The sequence below is a fragment of the Aplidium turbinatum genome, chromosome 4 (genome assembly GCF_918807975.1).
Source record: "Aplidium turbinatum chromosome 4, kaAplTurb1.1, whole genome shotgun sequence".
Lineage (NCBI taxonomy): Eukaryota > Metazoa > Chordata > Ascidiacea > Aplousobranchia > Polyclinidae > Aplidium > Aplidium turbinatum.
This window is the reverse complement of record NC_137475.1, coordinates 45,211,845-45,229,191: the sequence shown is the minus strand read 5'-3', so window position 1 is coordinate 45,229,191 and position 17,347 is coordinate 45,211,845. Positions and strand designations below refer to the sequence as shown.

Here is a 17,347-nt window from a genome sequence, read left to right as displayed (position 1 = left end):
GTTGGGAACCACTGGTTTAGTGGATAGTGTGAGATATACTTTAAGCTGAATTACAGTGAAATTCTCTGAAGCTTACATGTATTTGTGCCATTGTCCCATGGACCATTTTTTTAAGAAAAAAATTCCATAGACCATTGGCAATTGATCTCCATTATGTGAACCAATAAAATTCTCTTTGGACCACCAGTAGCGCAAATTGTTATATTGCAAATTGTGCAGTAGCTTACATGACCTTATAAGGGCATCTGCCTTCTCCCCTCCCCCCCCCCGCTTCCGGCGACCCTGTCGGTTCCACTGTAGATGTGCTATTGTTAGTGTGAAAACTGTTTGTACCGGTATTTATTTATTTTGTTTTTTTACAATTGACAATTTGAAGTTTGTTTTGTTTGTTGGTACATGTACTGCCGCTTCTTATGATTTTGCTTGCTTATGGACACACCAAGAAGAAAGCGTTTTCAAAAGGTCCATATTTTTGGATTTGGGAACCCCCCCCCCTTGAAAATGTCTGGCTACGGGCCTGGCCTAGGCTAGGCCTACTGTATTTACATTATAGGCTACTATTTGCTCCATCTCGTTGGTATGCATTATGTACGTCATTGTACGTATTATAATTGTCAAGAGGTAGCCTAAGCCAGTGACTATAGGCCTAGTAACTATAGCCTACTAGCCATTTCATTCGAAATAACAGAACAGCTGCTACGAGCGATTGTATGACCTTTTTTAACTGCTATAGTTTAGCACTCACGTTGCTGAGTTGCATACTTTCACAAATTAACCAACATAGGCTAGGCCTACACCACTGCGGCCCAAACCTTTGCCGACTCATAGATTATACAGTAAGCTACGCTATTAAGCGGTTAAATTCTAGAATTTATACTTCAGATAATAGTTCCAGAATATTTTTATTTTTTCTTCGAACTTCTGAAAAGATTTTTGAACGAGAAAGAAGTTTTTTGAGTTTTCGTTGGCGGAGGTAAAAAGTCAGCACTGTCAACATGTGCAGGAAATGAATTATCCTCCCAAGCTGATGTGGTCGGTCTGTGAGCGGTACTTGAAGTCGGATTCTTGACTGTGTCTGAATGCGCTGGCGCCGTGTCTTCATCGGTAAAGAAAAATCCACTTCCCTCGGTATCTGAAAACTGAACAAAACTAAAACTTATTGAAAAGTGACGTAAAGAAGCATTTCTCCAGTTCCAAAGGTTGTGTGGCAGAACTTGTAGGCTAACACTGAAAGTGCAGAAAGGTCATCTGTAGGCAGTGGCGTGCCAAGGGGGGGGGGGGGGGTTTGGGGGTTACAACCCCCCCCCCCCTTTGGCACGCGTGTGACGTCACGATATTGAGAATGATGCTTTTAGTCTTTATGTCTCTAAAACAAACTTTGCCTAATTTTAAACGAAACTGCATTAAAAGAGCGAGTTTTGCCATTACCAAACATTCTAAATCTCAGCCAGGAATTAGCAACAAGAAAACATAGAGACTTAGCTTTATTACCGAAAAATGCCGAAGAAAACATGATTTTATCCTTTTGCTATGCCACCGGACAGCACCATTTTACAGGAATATTCATACCCACATTTTTGTTGAAAATGCTCTCAGAATGCACCAAATTCAAAGTAATTTTTCAAAATTTTCTGGGGGAAGCTCCCCAGACCCCCGCCGCTGGGTGTCGCCTTTAACAAACACGCCGTCAGGCTTCGCATGCCGGCCTTCAAAACCCCCCACCCCCCTTTCAAAATTGCTGGCTACGCGACTGTCTGTAAGCTACGACGTTGGAAACAACACAGGTGCTTCAACCTACTCCAGAGCACGAGGTATTGGCAAGGCATTAAATGTGATGCTTGAAGAAGGATATGAAGGCCATTCCGTCCACCTTTAGTTTACCCACTGTGCACTGGCCTGTGTGCGAAAGATGTTTGGTTATCGTTCTTCCATCGACATTTGGGCTACAAACTCATTTCCTTTTCAATTGCTTTCTTGCAATTGTATGGGCTATGTTGTTTTTTGTTTAGTCTTTTAAACAACCCAGAACAAAACAATCTTAAACAAATATCTCCAAGTTAAAGATTTACTCCATAAAATCATTCGAATGATTCGACAAAACAAAAACTATCATAAAATTCATTTTAAAACTACACGCTCTGTGTTATGTTATCTCATTTATAGTCGATTCTACTTTTAAAATAAAGATTTTGCATATAGGCTACTGTAGTCTGTAAATAACCACAAGTTTACCATCATTGGAGGCATGATGTCATAGGAGTCTATTGAGACTTCGCTTTTGCGTTTTGTTGGTTCCGGTTGCTGCCCGGATAATTCCTGGAACGTATTTATATCCTCCACTAATGCTTCCATGCTGGGAATTCTTCCGAAAACGTTGACATCCGATATCACAGCCAAGCCCGAGAACTTGTTGAGTGTGTCTGTGATGAAACAATGGCATCTCAAAAACATTTGAAAGGTGAGAAAAACTTGTTATTTTTGCGCCTTTTCAACGTCGCCAGACGTTTACTGACGTTGAAAATATGTACAGATGACAACTTTTGCCTCTGAGGGCACTTTATACAAACCACAGTAAGTCAGGTAAGCTGCCTTTTGACAGCGCTTTCCTGCTAAACGACCTTGGCAGCATATCAACTGTTTTTGCATTGTATAATGTACATGTTTACAAACCAACCATGCAAAAAATGGTTAACTTGCTGTGTCAGGATGCAACCTAAAAGCGGCAGCATTGTCCCTTGAAGGTTTATTCTTCCTGACGGACTTAGTTTCAAACGTGAAACTCGAACTTTAATTTGGCTGAAGCCTATCACAAATGTTCATTTGGTCGCAAACAAAAATAACATTGAACGATGACTCCGTGGCGCAACGGTAGCGCGTCTGACTCCAGATCAGAAGGTTGCGTGTTCAAATCACGTCGGGGTCATTTTTATTTTTTGCTTTCAAACGTTTGAAAACTCAAGAATGGTGTCATGCAAATTATTTTTGCTGATTTGTTATTAATATTTATTTTTTGTTAGTTCATTATTTATGTATATTTCATTAATTTAGTAAAATGTCACAACCAAGCCAAAACGCAATTGCTCTGAAAAATGATATTTTAAAAATAACAAAACCAATCAAATTCGAACATTTTCGTTACAAATGTTGATGGCAATGCGTCGTCCTCATCACAATAATATTTCAAGAAAAAAAAAAAAAAGTTGCAACAAATAACTATTGGAAATGCATCATAACTCAAATTCACAAGCTGATTTAAGTTGGCTATTATAGTTGGAATTAAAACTGCCCACGCTACACCGCAGCTGATGCAGTGGGGAGACAAAAAGCGATGAGAAAATAACACCAGCAATAAAAACAAGAAACTTGTACAAAACAACAAACGAACGAAACAACACGGTAGAAAAGTTATTTCATCTGTGTACGTAACAATGAAGGCCTCTCACCTATGACGTTGGTATCTCTGCATTCTGCCACCGCGTTTCTTCTCGAGTCTCGGTTTTGTCTCCTTAGCGCCTCCTGCGTCTCCTCAATCGGTCGGACTTTGTGCTTGATGCCTTTAGCGAGGTGAGCAAGGACGATCATTATGACGAAGAATATGATCGTGATGACAAGAACGCCATACAGACCCTGCATACAATTTCAAAAGGTACAAAAAGAAATGGAAGAAATATAACGTTAATGTAAATCTTTTGTTGTTATGACAAGACTTTCGACAAAAAAGGTTATTTTCTTTAGATATCACTGCAGACCGAACCGTGTTTCGACCTTTCAAGCTTTATCAGTTCAGTAATAATAATCAACTGTGAATGACGTCTTAAATCAGTTTGCCCTTTGTGGAACTACCTGGTCTTTTATACATTGGCTGGTCATCATGGTAACCTGCTAGGTTCATGCACTTTGTTGAGTCAATTCTAAGAGCAAGCAGGGAAGTGCTTCTTGTTCAAGAGCACAAATGCTATTTGTGACATCGAAAGCAAAAGATTTTGTATATAAAACTTTTGTATGGTCTTTAAAAAAGCCTTTCATAGATTCAAATTGTTTTTTTAATAATAGGCTGAGGCATGGCCACCTGGAGATCCGGCCTGATTTGTCACATTTTGCAGATTTTGATTACAGCTACTGCTAGTGCTTGACTGATATTTTTTGAGATGTTTTTACTTTTTGCGGTTTCTTAATGACATAAAACTTTTTTGTTGCCTTGGGGAAGCAGCAGCAAATGAAAAAAAGTAAGTTGAAAAACGCTAAATCAGACTGTTATTGAAAAATTAACAGTCTGACTAAAATCTTCAAAATCAAATTTTCTTTATTTTTCAACATGTGAGGATGTTAAAACCTATTGTGTATCTGGGGAAAAGAGAAAAGAAAGTGTAAAAATCTAATTTTTAGAAAAATTTATTTAAACGTTTGCCCAAAGTTAGAAAAACCGGGAAATTTTTGCAAAATGTGACAAATCAGGCCGTATCTTTAGGTGGCCATGGCTGAGGCCAGTGGGTCTGGGTCTTTTCCCTTGTTGGCACCACATTGAAGAATCATAGCAAAAAAAAAAAGCAAAGCATGTCAAAAAAATCTCTTTGTTAGTTTTGAAGTATTGACAAGCTCAGCAAATGTTAAATTGTTGAAATATTTTCTTAGATTTCCAGCAGGCTGTTTGATCACAGAACATGTTCTTACCTCTATGACATAAGAAGCGTACTCTGTTCGAATATAAACATTTGTTTGGTCAAGTTCATCTATGCTTGTGCCATTGCGAGAAGGGAATACAGGTTCAGCAGACATACCTACCAACAATTCAAACCAACAAGGATAAGTTACTACATACACTTTTGAATAATTCCTGTTGATAATCCCAGACAGTAAATCAACCGTTTTTACATTGCTTAAACGTCTGCAGACGTTGAAACAACGTAAGAAACGGTTGAATTGCTGTCTGGGAGTATGAAACCGGGGATTCTCCAGCTGTCAGCACCAGAAGTTGTTTTTGTTTTCTTCCCTGTCGGTTCTTTTATGAATTTCTTGTCATCTGAATCAACTATAAAATTTGCAGACTGTCAAGTCAAGATTATCACAGCTTCTAATCCGTCTACTTGTTTTTCTTCATTCGCACTTAATATTGCACAAAGAAAAAGTAAAAACGCTTTATATTTTCAAATGACCAATCAAATTACAAGCACCGAGTAAACTAATTTCTTTTAGTTCATTGATTTGTTTAGAAGTTACTTTGTTAACATGATATTTCCCACAAACGAAATATTCCTTGAAATGTTCAGAAATGTCTCTTTTTAAAGAATTTGATGAAATAGGTTGTTTTACGTTTGGAAGCAGCCGACTAGATGATCAACTGGTTTTGCATTGCTCCTGGCTAATCACATTGAATTATTCAACACTGAGCGTACTTGTGTGTTCCTCTATTAGGAATTGCATCTCATTGTGATGTAAGTTTATTGTGTACGGTACCGTACAATTGTGGAAGCTGATTGGCAAATAAAGTTGTTTCTTTCTCTTACGACCAAGCGTGCGTCATCACAAATTACGCAAAAAAAATTCCCCCAAGTCACTTCTGCAATGCCTGCCTGCTATGACGTTGACCTGACCCATGTCTGACAGGTAGTTGGTACAGAGCTTTACGGTAACTTGCTAATAAAACGAATAATGTTAAAATTAAGAGAGTAGCAATAAACTAAAGCGTCCACTGACTCACAACTGACATTTTTACATTTTGCACATTCGTGGTCAGCGAACGCGACTGCAATCATCAGCCATAACTGTTTGTGACGTCATAACAACTTAACGGTAGAAAATTGATCAGAATTCTATCAACCACAAAGCTTCACTCGTGGCCCGAAGCACAGAACAATAATTGTCTATGTCATAATTACACGTCGCGAAGCCAAAACCATAAAAAAATAAGTTACGTGTCAATTGCAAGTTGCCATTAAGAGCTTACAAAGAAATTGTGTAAAAGTCCCTAAACTTTAATTAATGCAAAGATTTCCTTATTAAAATTTCTTTCTACGAACTTGCATGTGTCGACCAATAGCCTACAGATATTTTTGCAACTGTTGCACTCATCTAAAAAAACAATATTACTGGAGGAGGTTTGTATCAAAAGTTGATGATAACCACAAGGATCCCTGCAACTCAAAGAGTTAGAAATGCGACTGATGCCTCAAAAGGGTTTTTGGTCAGTTTAAGGAGATAGCGTCATCTAGCGGATTATGGTTTTATTGTGATCAACCCAATCAGTTTCATTATTTTTTTTGTTTGCTCGTGAAAGCGAAGAATAATAGCCTACCTGCTTTAAGCATAGCAGGAGTCGATAAAAAGGTAGAAGCGACAAACCACGAAGGTTATTAGAACGGGAACGAGACCGAAATGATTTACTGATTACAAAGATGTAGTACCGACGCACTAGCCTACCTTGGAAAATTTAAAAGCTGATAAAGTGTGAAGAAAATCTTAAGATTTCACTTACTATCATTCCACATTTGGTATTCAATCTTGAAACCTTTTGCTTGGTAAGTGCTGTCGGAACTGAACTCCACAGTTACAAGATTGCCAACAGAAAACCATTTGTTAGGAAAGGTAGATCCACAATATTGCTGTGGAATTTTATGAATGGCCGAATCCTGAGTGAATAATTTATTAATCGTCATATACTCTGTTCTAGAACCATCGAATCATGTAGCCTACTACGTAAACTAGGTCTTCTTAACCAGAGAGTTTTTGTTAACGAGAAAAGTATTGCTTGCTGTCAAATGAGTTATAACTGCTGCTTGTTGTATTCGGCTGTCTTTGCTAGGCAGGGAATGGGATGGAATGGAATGGAAGACAGATTTTGGGATGGATGGAAGATGGAAAGTTTCAAGGATGAAAAGGAATGGAAGATCTTGATGGGATGGAAAACAATCTTCCATCATTTCATCCCAATTCCATCATTAAGTTTCTAACTCTTTATCAAGACATAAGTTACATAATGTAACTTGTTGTTTCTTCCTGTATTTATAGAATCAACCTACGCCTTCTAGTTCTAACACCAAACGGTACGTAATCCTTAGGAAAATACTGCTGTTAAACTTTCATCTTAAATTTAGCCAATGATTTTTAGGTTTATTTGTGGCATATTCAACGCGGAGATCACAAAATGTGAAGATGGAAGAGATTTCTGAGATGGAATGAAAGATTTTTACCATGGAATGGAGATGAAATGGAAAAAAATATCAAGATGGAAGGTGGAAAAAACGTCTTCCATTTCATTTTATCCCGTACCCTATTGCTAGGTAGACCATTATTACAGTCATGTGGGCTATAAAATAATATTTAGCTGAAAGTAATCTAAACCTGCCTCAAATAATCACTTGGTTTGATTCCAGGCTGAGTCATGCAAAAGACTAAACGATACCGATTGTGTCCTTTCTTGTATACAGAAGTGAGGATAGGTTAAGTCGAGTTATCGTTTGGTGATTTCGAAAATCATATAATACCGTACCACACAAAGTTGACACAGAAGGTTACTGATGTACGACGACAATAAATAAGGAAAACCTTTGACATTCATTAAGCTGTTAACCCCAGTCTACTTGCATTTATGGAAAGAACGTCGAAGCGGCAAGAAACGGGTAGGATCGATCCAGGTTCGATGAAGAAATCACGAAACCAAAGGCCTACTCTGATCCCTTTTGGCGCTAAAATTTTCCAACGGCACACCACTTGCGGGGGGTAAGGTTGGGGATAATTAGGCGATCTTATTATTCCGTTTTCCTCACTGAATGATAAGTCACAAACATCTAAAAACAAACATCGAAAAATTAGTACCTACGTGCATCCCGCTTGAGATTGGTTGCTACATGCATAATTTGCAACTTACACCACTGAGCTGTGGTTTACAAGCAACCTCTTAATGAAACCTCCTCTGTGAAAGACCATTCATATGATAAGATTAGAATGAGGTCATATGAGATTAAAATGCGCTAACTTGATCATTGCGCGCAAGGATCGCCACATACAAAGCAACTTCACAGTTTCTGAGGTTGCGGGGGAATGACATGGCAAGCTTTTGTAAGAACATCAATGTCTTTTGGAAACTCTCCGAGATTAGTTAAAGTCAAACAACGCGCTGGCGCTGGTTCGGTTCTCGGGGTGTGCGCTTGACCAACGTATGTTAAGACTACCCTTCATTCAGCGGCACCTAGTGGATGGAATAATTCACAGACAGCGACACATCAACAATCAGAAACTTCACTCTGTCAATCTCGTCAACCAGCCCCGCGTCAGAGGTTCAAAGCCACTACAAGCATGCGAAACTGCCACAATTAAGCTCTCAAAGAAGCTTCCCCAGCCCAAAGATAAAGGTTTAAAATCAACCAACTTCCTTTGACAACAAGCTTTAATAGGAAACATGCTTCTGTTCTCCTTTGCTTTTTTCATGTTATAGCAAGATGGGCTATGGGCCTAACTAGCCTACTTGTGAATGACCAAACAGACAAACTGTCTCTTATAAACTTAATACAAACCATGCAACGGATTTACGCTTACATTTTGCATAAAAACCTCAATGTTAGCCCCGTTAGCTCAGTGGTCATGCACCCTGCTCAAACTCAAGCGGCGCTCGTTCGACTCTCGGGGTGTGCGCTTGAGTAACGCATTTTCAGGACTGCTCTCCATTCAGCACCGCACCTAGTGAATGGAATAATTCTCCGACAACAACACTTCAACAATCGGAAAACTTCACTCTGCCAGTCTCGGTAACCGGCCCTGCGTCGAGAGCCTATACAAGTATGCGAAACTACCAGGAATAACTTATCAAGGCTTTGTCAGTCGGAAGATAAAGTTTCAAAACCAACCAACACAACCAAAACGCGACATTGTTAGGCAATAAACCTTGAGTGAATTAAAACAAGCTGATCCACTCGAGATCATTTGTGCCACTGATGCAGTACTTACGTTTACATGTAGGGATGTCTCCAACCCAAACACCGTTCGGACCGCATATGTCTATGACGTCTGCTCCTAGGAAGCCAGGTTGGCATTTATAATGCACCATCTCCCCATAAACATACTCTTTCTCTGAATTATTTTGTTGTAAAATATTTGTTCAAAAGCGATGCAAAACGGTTGAAACATGGCTTCCTAAAAATACGGCCTGATTTGTTACATTTTGCAGAAATTTCCAGGTTTTGTTAACTTTTTGCAAATGTTTAAATAAATTTTTCTAAAAATTATGTTAAAAATTACGTTTTACGCTTTCTGTACTGTTTTCCCCAGATGACACAATAGGTTTTAACATCGTCACATGTTGAAAAACAAAGAAAATTTGATTTCGAAGATTTCAGTCAGACTGTTAATTTTTCAATAACAGTCTGATTTTGCGTTTTTCAACTTACTTTTTCTCATTTTCTACTGCTTCCCCAAGGCAACAAAAAGCTTTTATATCATTAGGAGACAGCAAAAAGTATAACAATCTCAGAAAATGTCAGACAAACACTAGCAGTAGCTGTCATCAAAATCTGCAAAATGTGACAAATCAGGCTGCATCTCCAGGTGGCCATGGTTGAAATTTAAAATACTAAAAGATATTTTGTACAATTAATGTCTGAAGGTGGACACAAACATTGGCTTCCCTTGTTCTCTAGTCTACATGACAAACCTTGACCAAACCAGCAAATGTGGATATGACAATACACTACAATTCATAATAACACTGTCTGCTTAGCAAAGTGCTGAGAGCAAAATATATCTGTAATAACTACAGCGCTATATAAAACAAACATCCATTATAACTCAAACATTCCCAAACAGTCAATGAAGTATGAAGATCTTGGTGCTGTGTTGGACTAGTTGTTGTCATTCCCCTTATAATGTGGTGACTTGTTGGACGGCCTAGCCTATGCAATCAACTTTTCATCTGACTAAATTTACTTTTGTGACTTTGATATCACGTCTACTTACGTTGATACGACGTAAAAAGAAACACTTTTGTAAGACTGGTTTACGCCTTTGATTGACTTGTTACTCACCATGCATTGTCACAATAATGGAGTTCTTGAATTGTCTAGGAGTGCCACAAGTTGAAAGTCTGCATTCCAGAGGCTCTGGATCAGTCCAAAGGTCTTTTCCCAAACAAACTAACTCCTTCACTGTCCTGTGTCTAGAATGGACTTCCACGTGACCTTTTGGACACGCCGCCACCACAAACGAACCTGCACTGTAGCAAGTCCCTGGTTCCGTTGGCGATTCGTGTTTTAGTGCCTTGAAATATTAAAGTTTTAATCAGCAAACACATCATCACAAATGGCTATAGAACTTAGCATGAAGACAAACATGCAATTGATGAATGTAAATCTTTCTTACCCTGTCAACCATGGCAGAAGGAAGATGAAGATAGTTCGAATAATCGGCTTTGGAGTTGACTACAAAGGCACGTACTCCTGATGCTGGTGGACCACAAAACGCAGAACGCTTTTTACACAACAGGTCTAAATTAGTGCTGATATTTCCAATGCTTTGTGCTATGCCCCAACGCCCAGGGTGGTTGCTAGTGAACTCTGGAATATTGGTGACGTCATTTACAATAAATCGTAAGGTTGCTTGACTTCCCACGTATGTCAAGGCCGGAAAGTTTTCGTTATTTCCAAAAATGCAACTCCATTGTTGACTACCGACTGGACCCGTTGTGGCGTTTGAACCTGAAACACAACGATTCATGTTATCGCCATTTAAAGTCATTGCTTGATAGATTGACTAAGTGTGAGAATCGTTATCTTCGGACACATCCACTAGGTGCCGCCAAATGAAAGCTGTCTTTCAAATGGGTTTCGCGCATTCCTCGAAAGTTGTCATTGTCTCGATCTTGGCGTTTTCGATTAATCGACTGCGCTATATCGGAAAGAATGACTCAATACATGTGGCCACACTCCATAGGTAACCAGTTCGACACCCGTAATGAGTACACCTCATTTAGCTGGGTCTAAGAAGCAAGTAGGCTACCATGTAAAGACGTAAACACAATCATGGCCACCTAAAGATACGGCCTGATTTGTCACATTTTGCAAAAATTTCCAGGTTTTTCTAACTTTGGACGAACGTTTAAATAAATATTTCTAAAAATTAGATTTTTACACTTTCTTTATTCTTTTCCCCAGACGACACAATAGGTTTTAACATCCTCACATGTTGATAAACAAAGAAAATTTGATTTCGAAGATTTTAGTCAGACTGTTAATTTTCAATAACAGTCTGATTTTGCGTTTTTCAACTTACTTTTTCTCATTTGCTACTGCTTCCCCAAGGCAACAAAAAAGTTTTATGTCATTAGGAAACCGCAGAAAGTAAAAACATCTCAAAAAATGTCAGTCAAGCACTAGCAGTAGCTGTAATCAAAATCTGCAAAATGTGACAAATCAGGCCGGATCTCCAGGTGGCCATGACACAATCTATTAAATAAATGAGGCATTGATGTTTGCTTTAGCATACTGAGCACAGCAAAAAATTAGTTGATAGGCTAGGCATTGCATCCCTACAATGCGATCACTGAATCTTAAATTTAGCTTCTGCAAAACTGCTCATTTTACAAACAATTTCATAAAACAGTTCCATGGAACTCTCCTAAAACAACTAAACTTCTTGCGGAATACCTGACGACCTTTCACGAAAATCACTGACCTGCTTTATTGTAGAACTTACATTCTCAAGTATAATGTTTTGATGGAAAGATGATGACTGTTCAGTATGTAGCCAACTTGTCTACTGAGTAGGACAAGTTTAAAACCATTAAAACCAGTAGTCTATAGCTTAGGCCAGTGGTTCCTAACCGGGGTGCCGCGGCACCCTGGGGTGCCAATTACAATGCTCAAGGGTGCCGCGAGAGATTGAGATATTCCAATACTGTGGCCGAATCTTTATTTTAATTTAATCCGCTAAGTGCGGAATTTATTTATTTTAACTCTAATCGCGGTAAACCTTTGTTTTCTCGCCCAGGAAAAACAGCGTAAAAGAGATTTTGACTCGTTGCTGTTCTTTCCATAAAAACGTCCGGCCCGATAACTCAGTGGTTGCGCGTCCAGCTCAAGATCACGCGGCGCTGGTTCGACTTTCGGGGTATGCGCTTGAGCAACGCATTCTAAGGACTGCTCTCCATTCAGAGGCACCTAATGGGTGGAATAATTCCTCAGCAACAACACTTCAACAATCGGAAAACTTCACTCTGCCAATCTCGGTAACCGGCCTTGTGTAAAGAGTCTCAGTCTACAAGTATGCGAAACTACCAGGAATAACCTATCCAGGCTTTATTAATCCGAGGATAAAGATTCAAAACCAACCAAACGCATCATTATTGCCATGCTTCATGATTTTATTTTGCGTTTCACGGCGCACAAAGTCAAATTGCAGTGATGGATTATTGGATTGTGTGCAGGGAATGGGATGGGATGGAATGGAAGACAGATTTTGGAATAGAAAGAAATAGAAGATCTTGATGATGGGATAGAAGACAATCTTCCATCCCAATTCCATCATTAAATTTCTAACGCTTTATCAAGACATGCCAAATATTACGTTGCTTGCTGAAACAATTCCATTTTCGGTTCGTATTAAATCAACGGGACTGGCTGCCCTGACCCGTATTTGTCAAACCTACTGTCGTTAGGCAGAATTGTCCAATCAGAAAGCTATGGTTTTTAGATTTATTTGTGGTATATTCAACGCGGAGTTCACAAAATGTAAAGATGAAATGGAAGAGATTTTTGAAATGGAATGGAAGATTTCTAAGATGAAATGGAAGAAAATCTCAGGATAGAAAAAGGAAAAAAAAACGTCTTCCATTCCATCCGAGGCGTTCGCCTTGATTCATCCCATACCCTGATTGTGCGAACCAGCACGATGATAAAATTGCACGATTGTTTGCGAACCATTATAATATTGGAAACTTTTGTTGGGTAAAAATTTGACGAGTTCTGGATAAAAATTCAAAGTTAATATCCTTGCGTTGGAAAGAAAGCTATTGTGCTTTTGCTGCAGTTTTCCACGTCATACCTATGTGAGAGTGGATTTTCCGTATTAACGAACATAAAAACTAAAAAACGCGAACGACTGCTTATAGTTGAGGAAGAAATGCGAGTGGCTTTATCGAATGTGCCCCCAGATATTATGGGACTTTGTGCAAGAAGTCAAGCCTAAATTTCCCACTGACTTTTGAATAAATACAATTATTTACGCGCGCTATACTGTAGGCTACAATTTATTCTGTGTTATTTCATACAGTTATTTGAAATACAGAAACCTCATAAAATTGATTCAGTTTTGCCAGGGTGCCGCAAACTATTCATCTCTTTGATAGGGTGCCGCAAGATCAAAAAGGTTGGGAACCACTGGCTTAGGCTAAATCTATGAGGATTAGTGGTCATTGAAGTGCATTAATTGGAACATGAGCAAAGTGAACTAGCTCTTGAATTTCATTAATCCATTTACACCAGGGGTGGGCAACCTTTTTAAAACAATAATAATAACAATTTTTATATAGCGCCACATCCACAGTCAAAGTATGCTCCTGGGCTCTGGACATGACAATGGTGATAATTAATACGGTAAGTTGGGCCAATTATGAAAATACAATGGGAAATATGAAAATAAAAATATACGAAAATATAAACCCAAGGGCCAGTTAGGAAAATGTAATGCTTACAATAGATCTGCACGTCAAATAAACACTAATTCATATTTTCAGCAATGGAGTTTATCATATTGAAATTTTGTACAAGAATGTCATCCTCCAGCAGTGAATTCAATTCAAGCTGGATTTCTATAGGCGCAAAACTAATTTCACAGGTACAGGGAGTGAAAAGACGGTCATATCACTTCTTAAGCTTCGAAATTGTGTAAATCGAGATGAAAATAGCCTTAATTTAAATAGCCTTATTTGGGGAAAAATAGCTGAAAGAAGATGAAGGGCAGCTCAAAAAATGGAAAAGGTTCACATGCGACCCGCACGTTGCTCACTCCTGATTTACACGTTCATAAAACCATTTTTTTTTCAAACACAACTAACATCTTCATATATTTCAAATCGGCTGTGGGCTAATCTGCTTCTGCATAAATTCTGCACCAGTCAATTGTTTTAAAATCAATGGCACATTTATACACAGAAATTTAATATGTGATTTTCGGATTCTGCAGTAAGCTACCGTGAAAAACAATTTGAAAGCAAACGTGTAACTTTCTTCCGCGAAGGTGCATTTTATTTTTTACTGGTAAGCTTATTAGGTTTTGTTTGTATTGTTTATTAGCTGTTTTGTTTTATCGCAACTGTTGCGACATTTCGCGGTCTAAACCTACGCTAGGCTACTGCTAGTGATTGCACAGATAGCACATTTTTTACTCTGCGTATTCAAACAACCCACAGGAATGTTGCGTACCCCACATGTCAGCGTGATACTGTGCAAAGTATTTTTCTGAGCTTTTAAGCAACACTTCAATGTCAAATTTGCGTAACAGATATTTAATAGTTACATCTTACCGAGAATCAGCTGTGAAAGAACAAGATTTTTTCCGGACTGTATATTAATCAAAAACCGGTTATACTGAAACCATTTTTGAGATTCTTTACTAGGATCGCAAGGAAGTGCCAAGATAGAAGAAGAATTATCTTCTTCCAAACAGAGAGTGTTACTGCTTAATACGGCAGAGCTTGGACCAGAATTGGATCTTGCTCGGTAGTACAGCATAAATCTCAAATATTCTGGAACAACTTCCCCAGGGAATGTTTGATTAGGGAAGTAAAGCGTACAGTATGAGGGCTCTGATTTGGCTACTCTACATCTCCAAAGTATTCCCAGACACAGTATAATAGCCAGGCAACATTGCTGCCCAAGCTCCATGCATGTCTGCTGCAAACAGTCTTGCGCTTTATTCCATTTTTATTTTACAAGAATTGCAAAATGATAAAGTTACTGAAAATGAATGAGTTATCAATTGATTTATGACGTCACATAAAGAAACTATTATGCCACAAAAGTAACGTCACAACATTAGGCCGACTTAAACTTTTCAAGCTGACAATCGACACTTCTTATTCAATTTTTCTTTTTCTTTGCTGGCGCAAACAATAACACACGAGTTTGGTACCAACAAAAGAAAAAGATGGCAAAATCGAAAAGTTTAGAATATGCATCAACAAACAGTGCTTGAAAATTAAAATTTTTAATTTAGCCTGTATCAATAGCGCACCCAGAAAAAAATTTAGGGGGGGGGGCTAATTCGGAAATGTCGGCCGAGTGATTTGCGACAATAGTGACAGTGACAATAGGCGTGTGTTATGCCTATCTCTTTCATTAATATTAAAGGCACTCACGGCCCACAACCCACCAGTTGCCAATACATCAGGATTCGCTCTCTCATTCAGATTAAAAGTTGGCCTAGTGAACCCCATGCATCCTCATCCCTACGTCCACTCTCGCAATCTTCTATAGATCTCGACTTTTTCGTCACGTATGTTTGTTTTTGTTTGTTTTGTTTGTTTATCTTTATCCTGCATTGCGGGAAAGCGGACTTGAGCGCTATGCATCGGTGTACGCCTTCCGATGTACACCTGACCCATGCTGCAGCCGACGGCAATGTCTGTTTTCCGGTTGTCTACTTTACTTGTGACTTAAATTTGGTACTACCCATAACTCAAAATCGATCACTAGGTAGAGGCAATTATCGTTAAGTTTCTTGCCCAGAGAAACAACAGCAAGTGCGGGTGGCTGGAGTCGAACATGCATTAACTTTCTGTTTGCAAACACAAGTTATAGCGAAAACAACAACTAGCACGAAAACAGTTTGAAACAAAACACTAATTTTGTAAACAGTAAATTTGATGTGGACGTTTTCCTACTTATCAAACATTCAAAATTAATTCGTATTTTCAATTAAAGTCCCAGACGCCTTTGTCTCTCTGCTCAAGTGTCGTATACAGTTTTACACAGGCCCGGATTTAGGGGGAAGAAAGTGCAGGTGCCCCGGGCCTCTCTTTTGAAAGACCCCCGACGTTGAAAAAATGTGATTTTGTGTTATTATTTTTTTATATTTCTGCCTTTGAAGTTTCTGCAAAATGCTGTGCACTTGTGCAGTGCTAGATTAATGCTACTGTAAACGTAAAAGTGCTTTTGCTCGAAAGCCCCCCGATCCAAAAGTGCTCCGGGCCCCCCATCAGCTAAATCCGGTCCTGGTTTTACATGTCCGTGTGATTTGGCATTGACGTAGGCTACGATACATCGGTTATGTCAAACAGACATTTGACCACGAGCGTTGGGGAGCATCTGAACTTTAGGGAGTTAACGAAAAGTGCCATCAAAGACCATATCATGGAGTGTTCTTTTTGCACAGATCGACAATTCTCTACAGACTCCTTTAAAATTTTACTCAAAAAAAAATCGCAATTTGACACTAAAATTCTGGAAGCAGTGTTAATTAAACGCCACAACCCAAATTTAAATAAACAATTATTTGCTGGAGGCGCGTCCATTCTCCTCAACATTTACTTGATGTATCACGTTTTCTGTGGTGCAATTTTTTGTGTAGTTATTTATGTAGGCCTAGTTGCCTTTTCATAATGTAGGCTAATTTTACCTTCAAGAAGTTGAAATTTATTGCATTTTTATAACTATTTTCAGGTTCCTGATAAGGGCTCAAGTTAAGCCGAAAACATTCGACTAACTATTTGTAAATATGTAAAATATATTGTTATAATGTTCAGCCTTGTTATATCGTTGTGTCTTATTTATATCCAACATGTAAGCAAATGTATAAATGGGGAACATACAAAACTTCATTTTTGGTGGCGGGTTTGGGGAGGCTTAAGCCCCTTTAGCCCCATGCTGGGTGCGCTACAGGCCTGTATAGTCACCAAATTTACTTCAATTCAGTTGAGTTAGTTAGTTTTGATATCGGACCATCACAACTAAAACAATATAAGTTATGCTAAACATAACAGAAGTCTAGAAAAAGGTAGAAGCGACAAAACAAGTTCGTTATAACGTAGGATACCAAAACAGGACAATCAGTTCAAATAAGGCACGGTCGCAATCAGGGCCTCCAAGAGCCCTGTGGGGCCCCGGTGCAGATGTTGCTGCCGGGCCCCCCAGCGCGACATGTCGCGTGATATCTCACCAATCACAAGCAAAATTTGCGGTGCGCGTTCTTACAAAGATTAAATTAGTATTAACACTCCATTAATTCACAAACAATGCTCTATTGTAAATATAACTTTAAATTCACAGATACACTCTAGTTATAGACCAATGACCTTTTTTGCACATTTTGGCCAAAAATTTTCAAAGTTTGACTCTCAGAATCACCAAAATCTGCAGAAAAGTTG

General features: G+C 38.8%; 1 protein-coding gene and 1 non-coding gene across 2 annotated transcripts; one reads left to right on the top strand and one right to left on the bottom strand.

Annotated features, from left to right (window-relative positions):
• Positions 1 to 891: 891 nt before the first annotated feature.
• Positions 892 to 14,909, bottom strand: LOC145768632 (uncharacterized). The gene is made up of 10 exons (XM_082580177.1): positions 14,507 to 14,909; positions 10,348 to 10,682; positions 10,014 to 10,245; positions 8,941 to 9,063; positions 7,582 to 7,784; positions 6,473 to 6,626; positions 4,672 to 4,778; positions 3,444 to 3,627; positions 2,233 to 2,420; positions 892 to 1,139 (listed from the first exon to the last, which is right to left on the bottom strand). The coding sequence occupies exons 1-10, from the start codon at positions 14,865 to 14,867 to the stop codon at positions 903 to 905; spliced, it is 2,124 nt and encodes a 707-aa protein (XP_082436303.1). The 5' UTR covers positions 14,868 to 14,909; the 3' UTR covers positions 892 to 902.
• On the top strand, positions 2,852 to 2,923 carry Trnaw-cca (transfer RNA tryptophan (anticodon CCA)). The gene has a single exon. It is a non-coding gene; the product is annotated as a tRNA-Trp (tRNA).
• Positions 14,910 to 17,347: the final 2,438 nt, after the last annotated feature.

Coding starts and splice junctions, on each gene's coding strand:
- LOC145768632 (XM_082580177.1), bottom strand. CDS start 14,867: ATGGAGCTTGGGCAGCAATGTTGCCTGGCTATTATACTGTGTCTGGGA. Junction 7,785..8,940: donor AGACATCCCTACATGTAAAC/GTAAGTACTGCA, acceptor GTTTGTTTTTAG/ATGTTTGTGACTTATCATTC. Junction 4,779..6,472: donor ATACCAAATGTGGAATGATA/GTAAGTGAAATC, acceptor AATTGTTGGTAG/GTATGTCTGCTGAACCTGTA.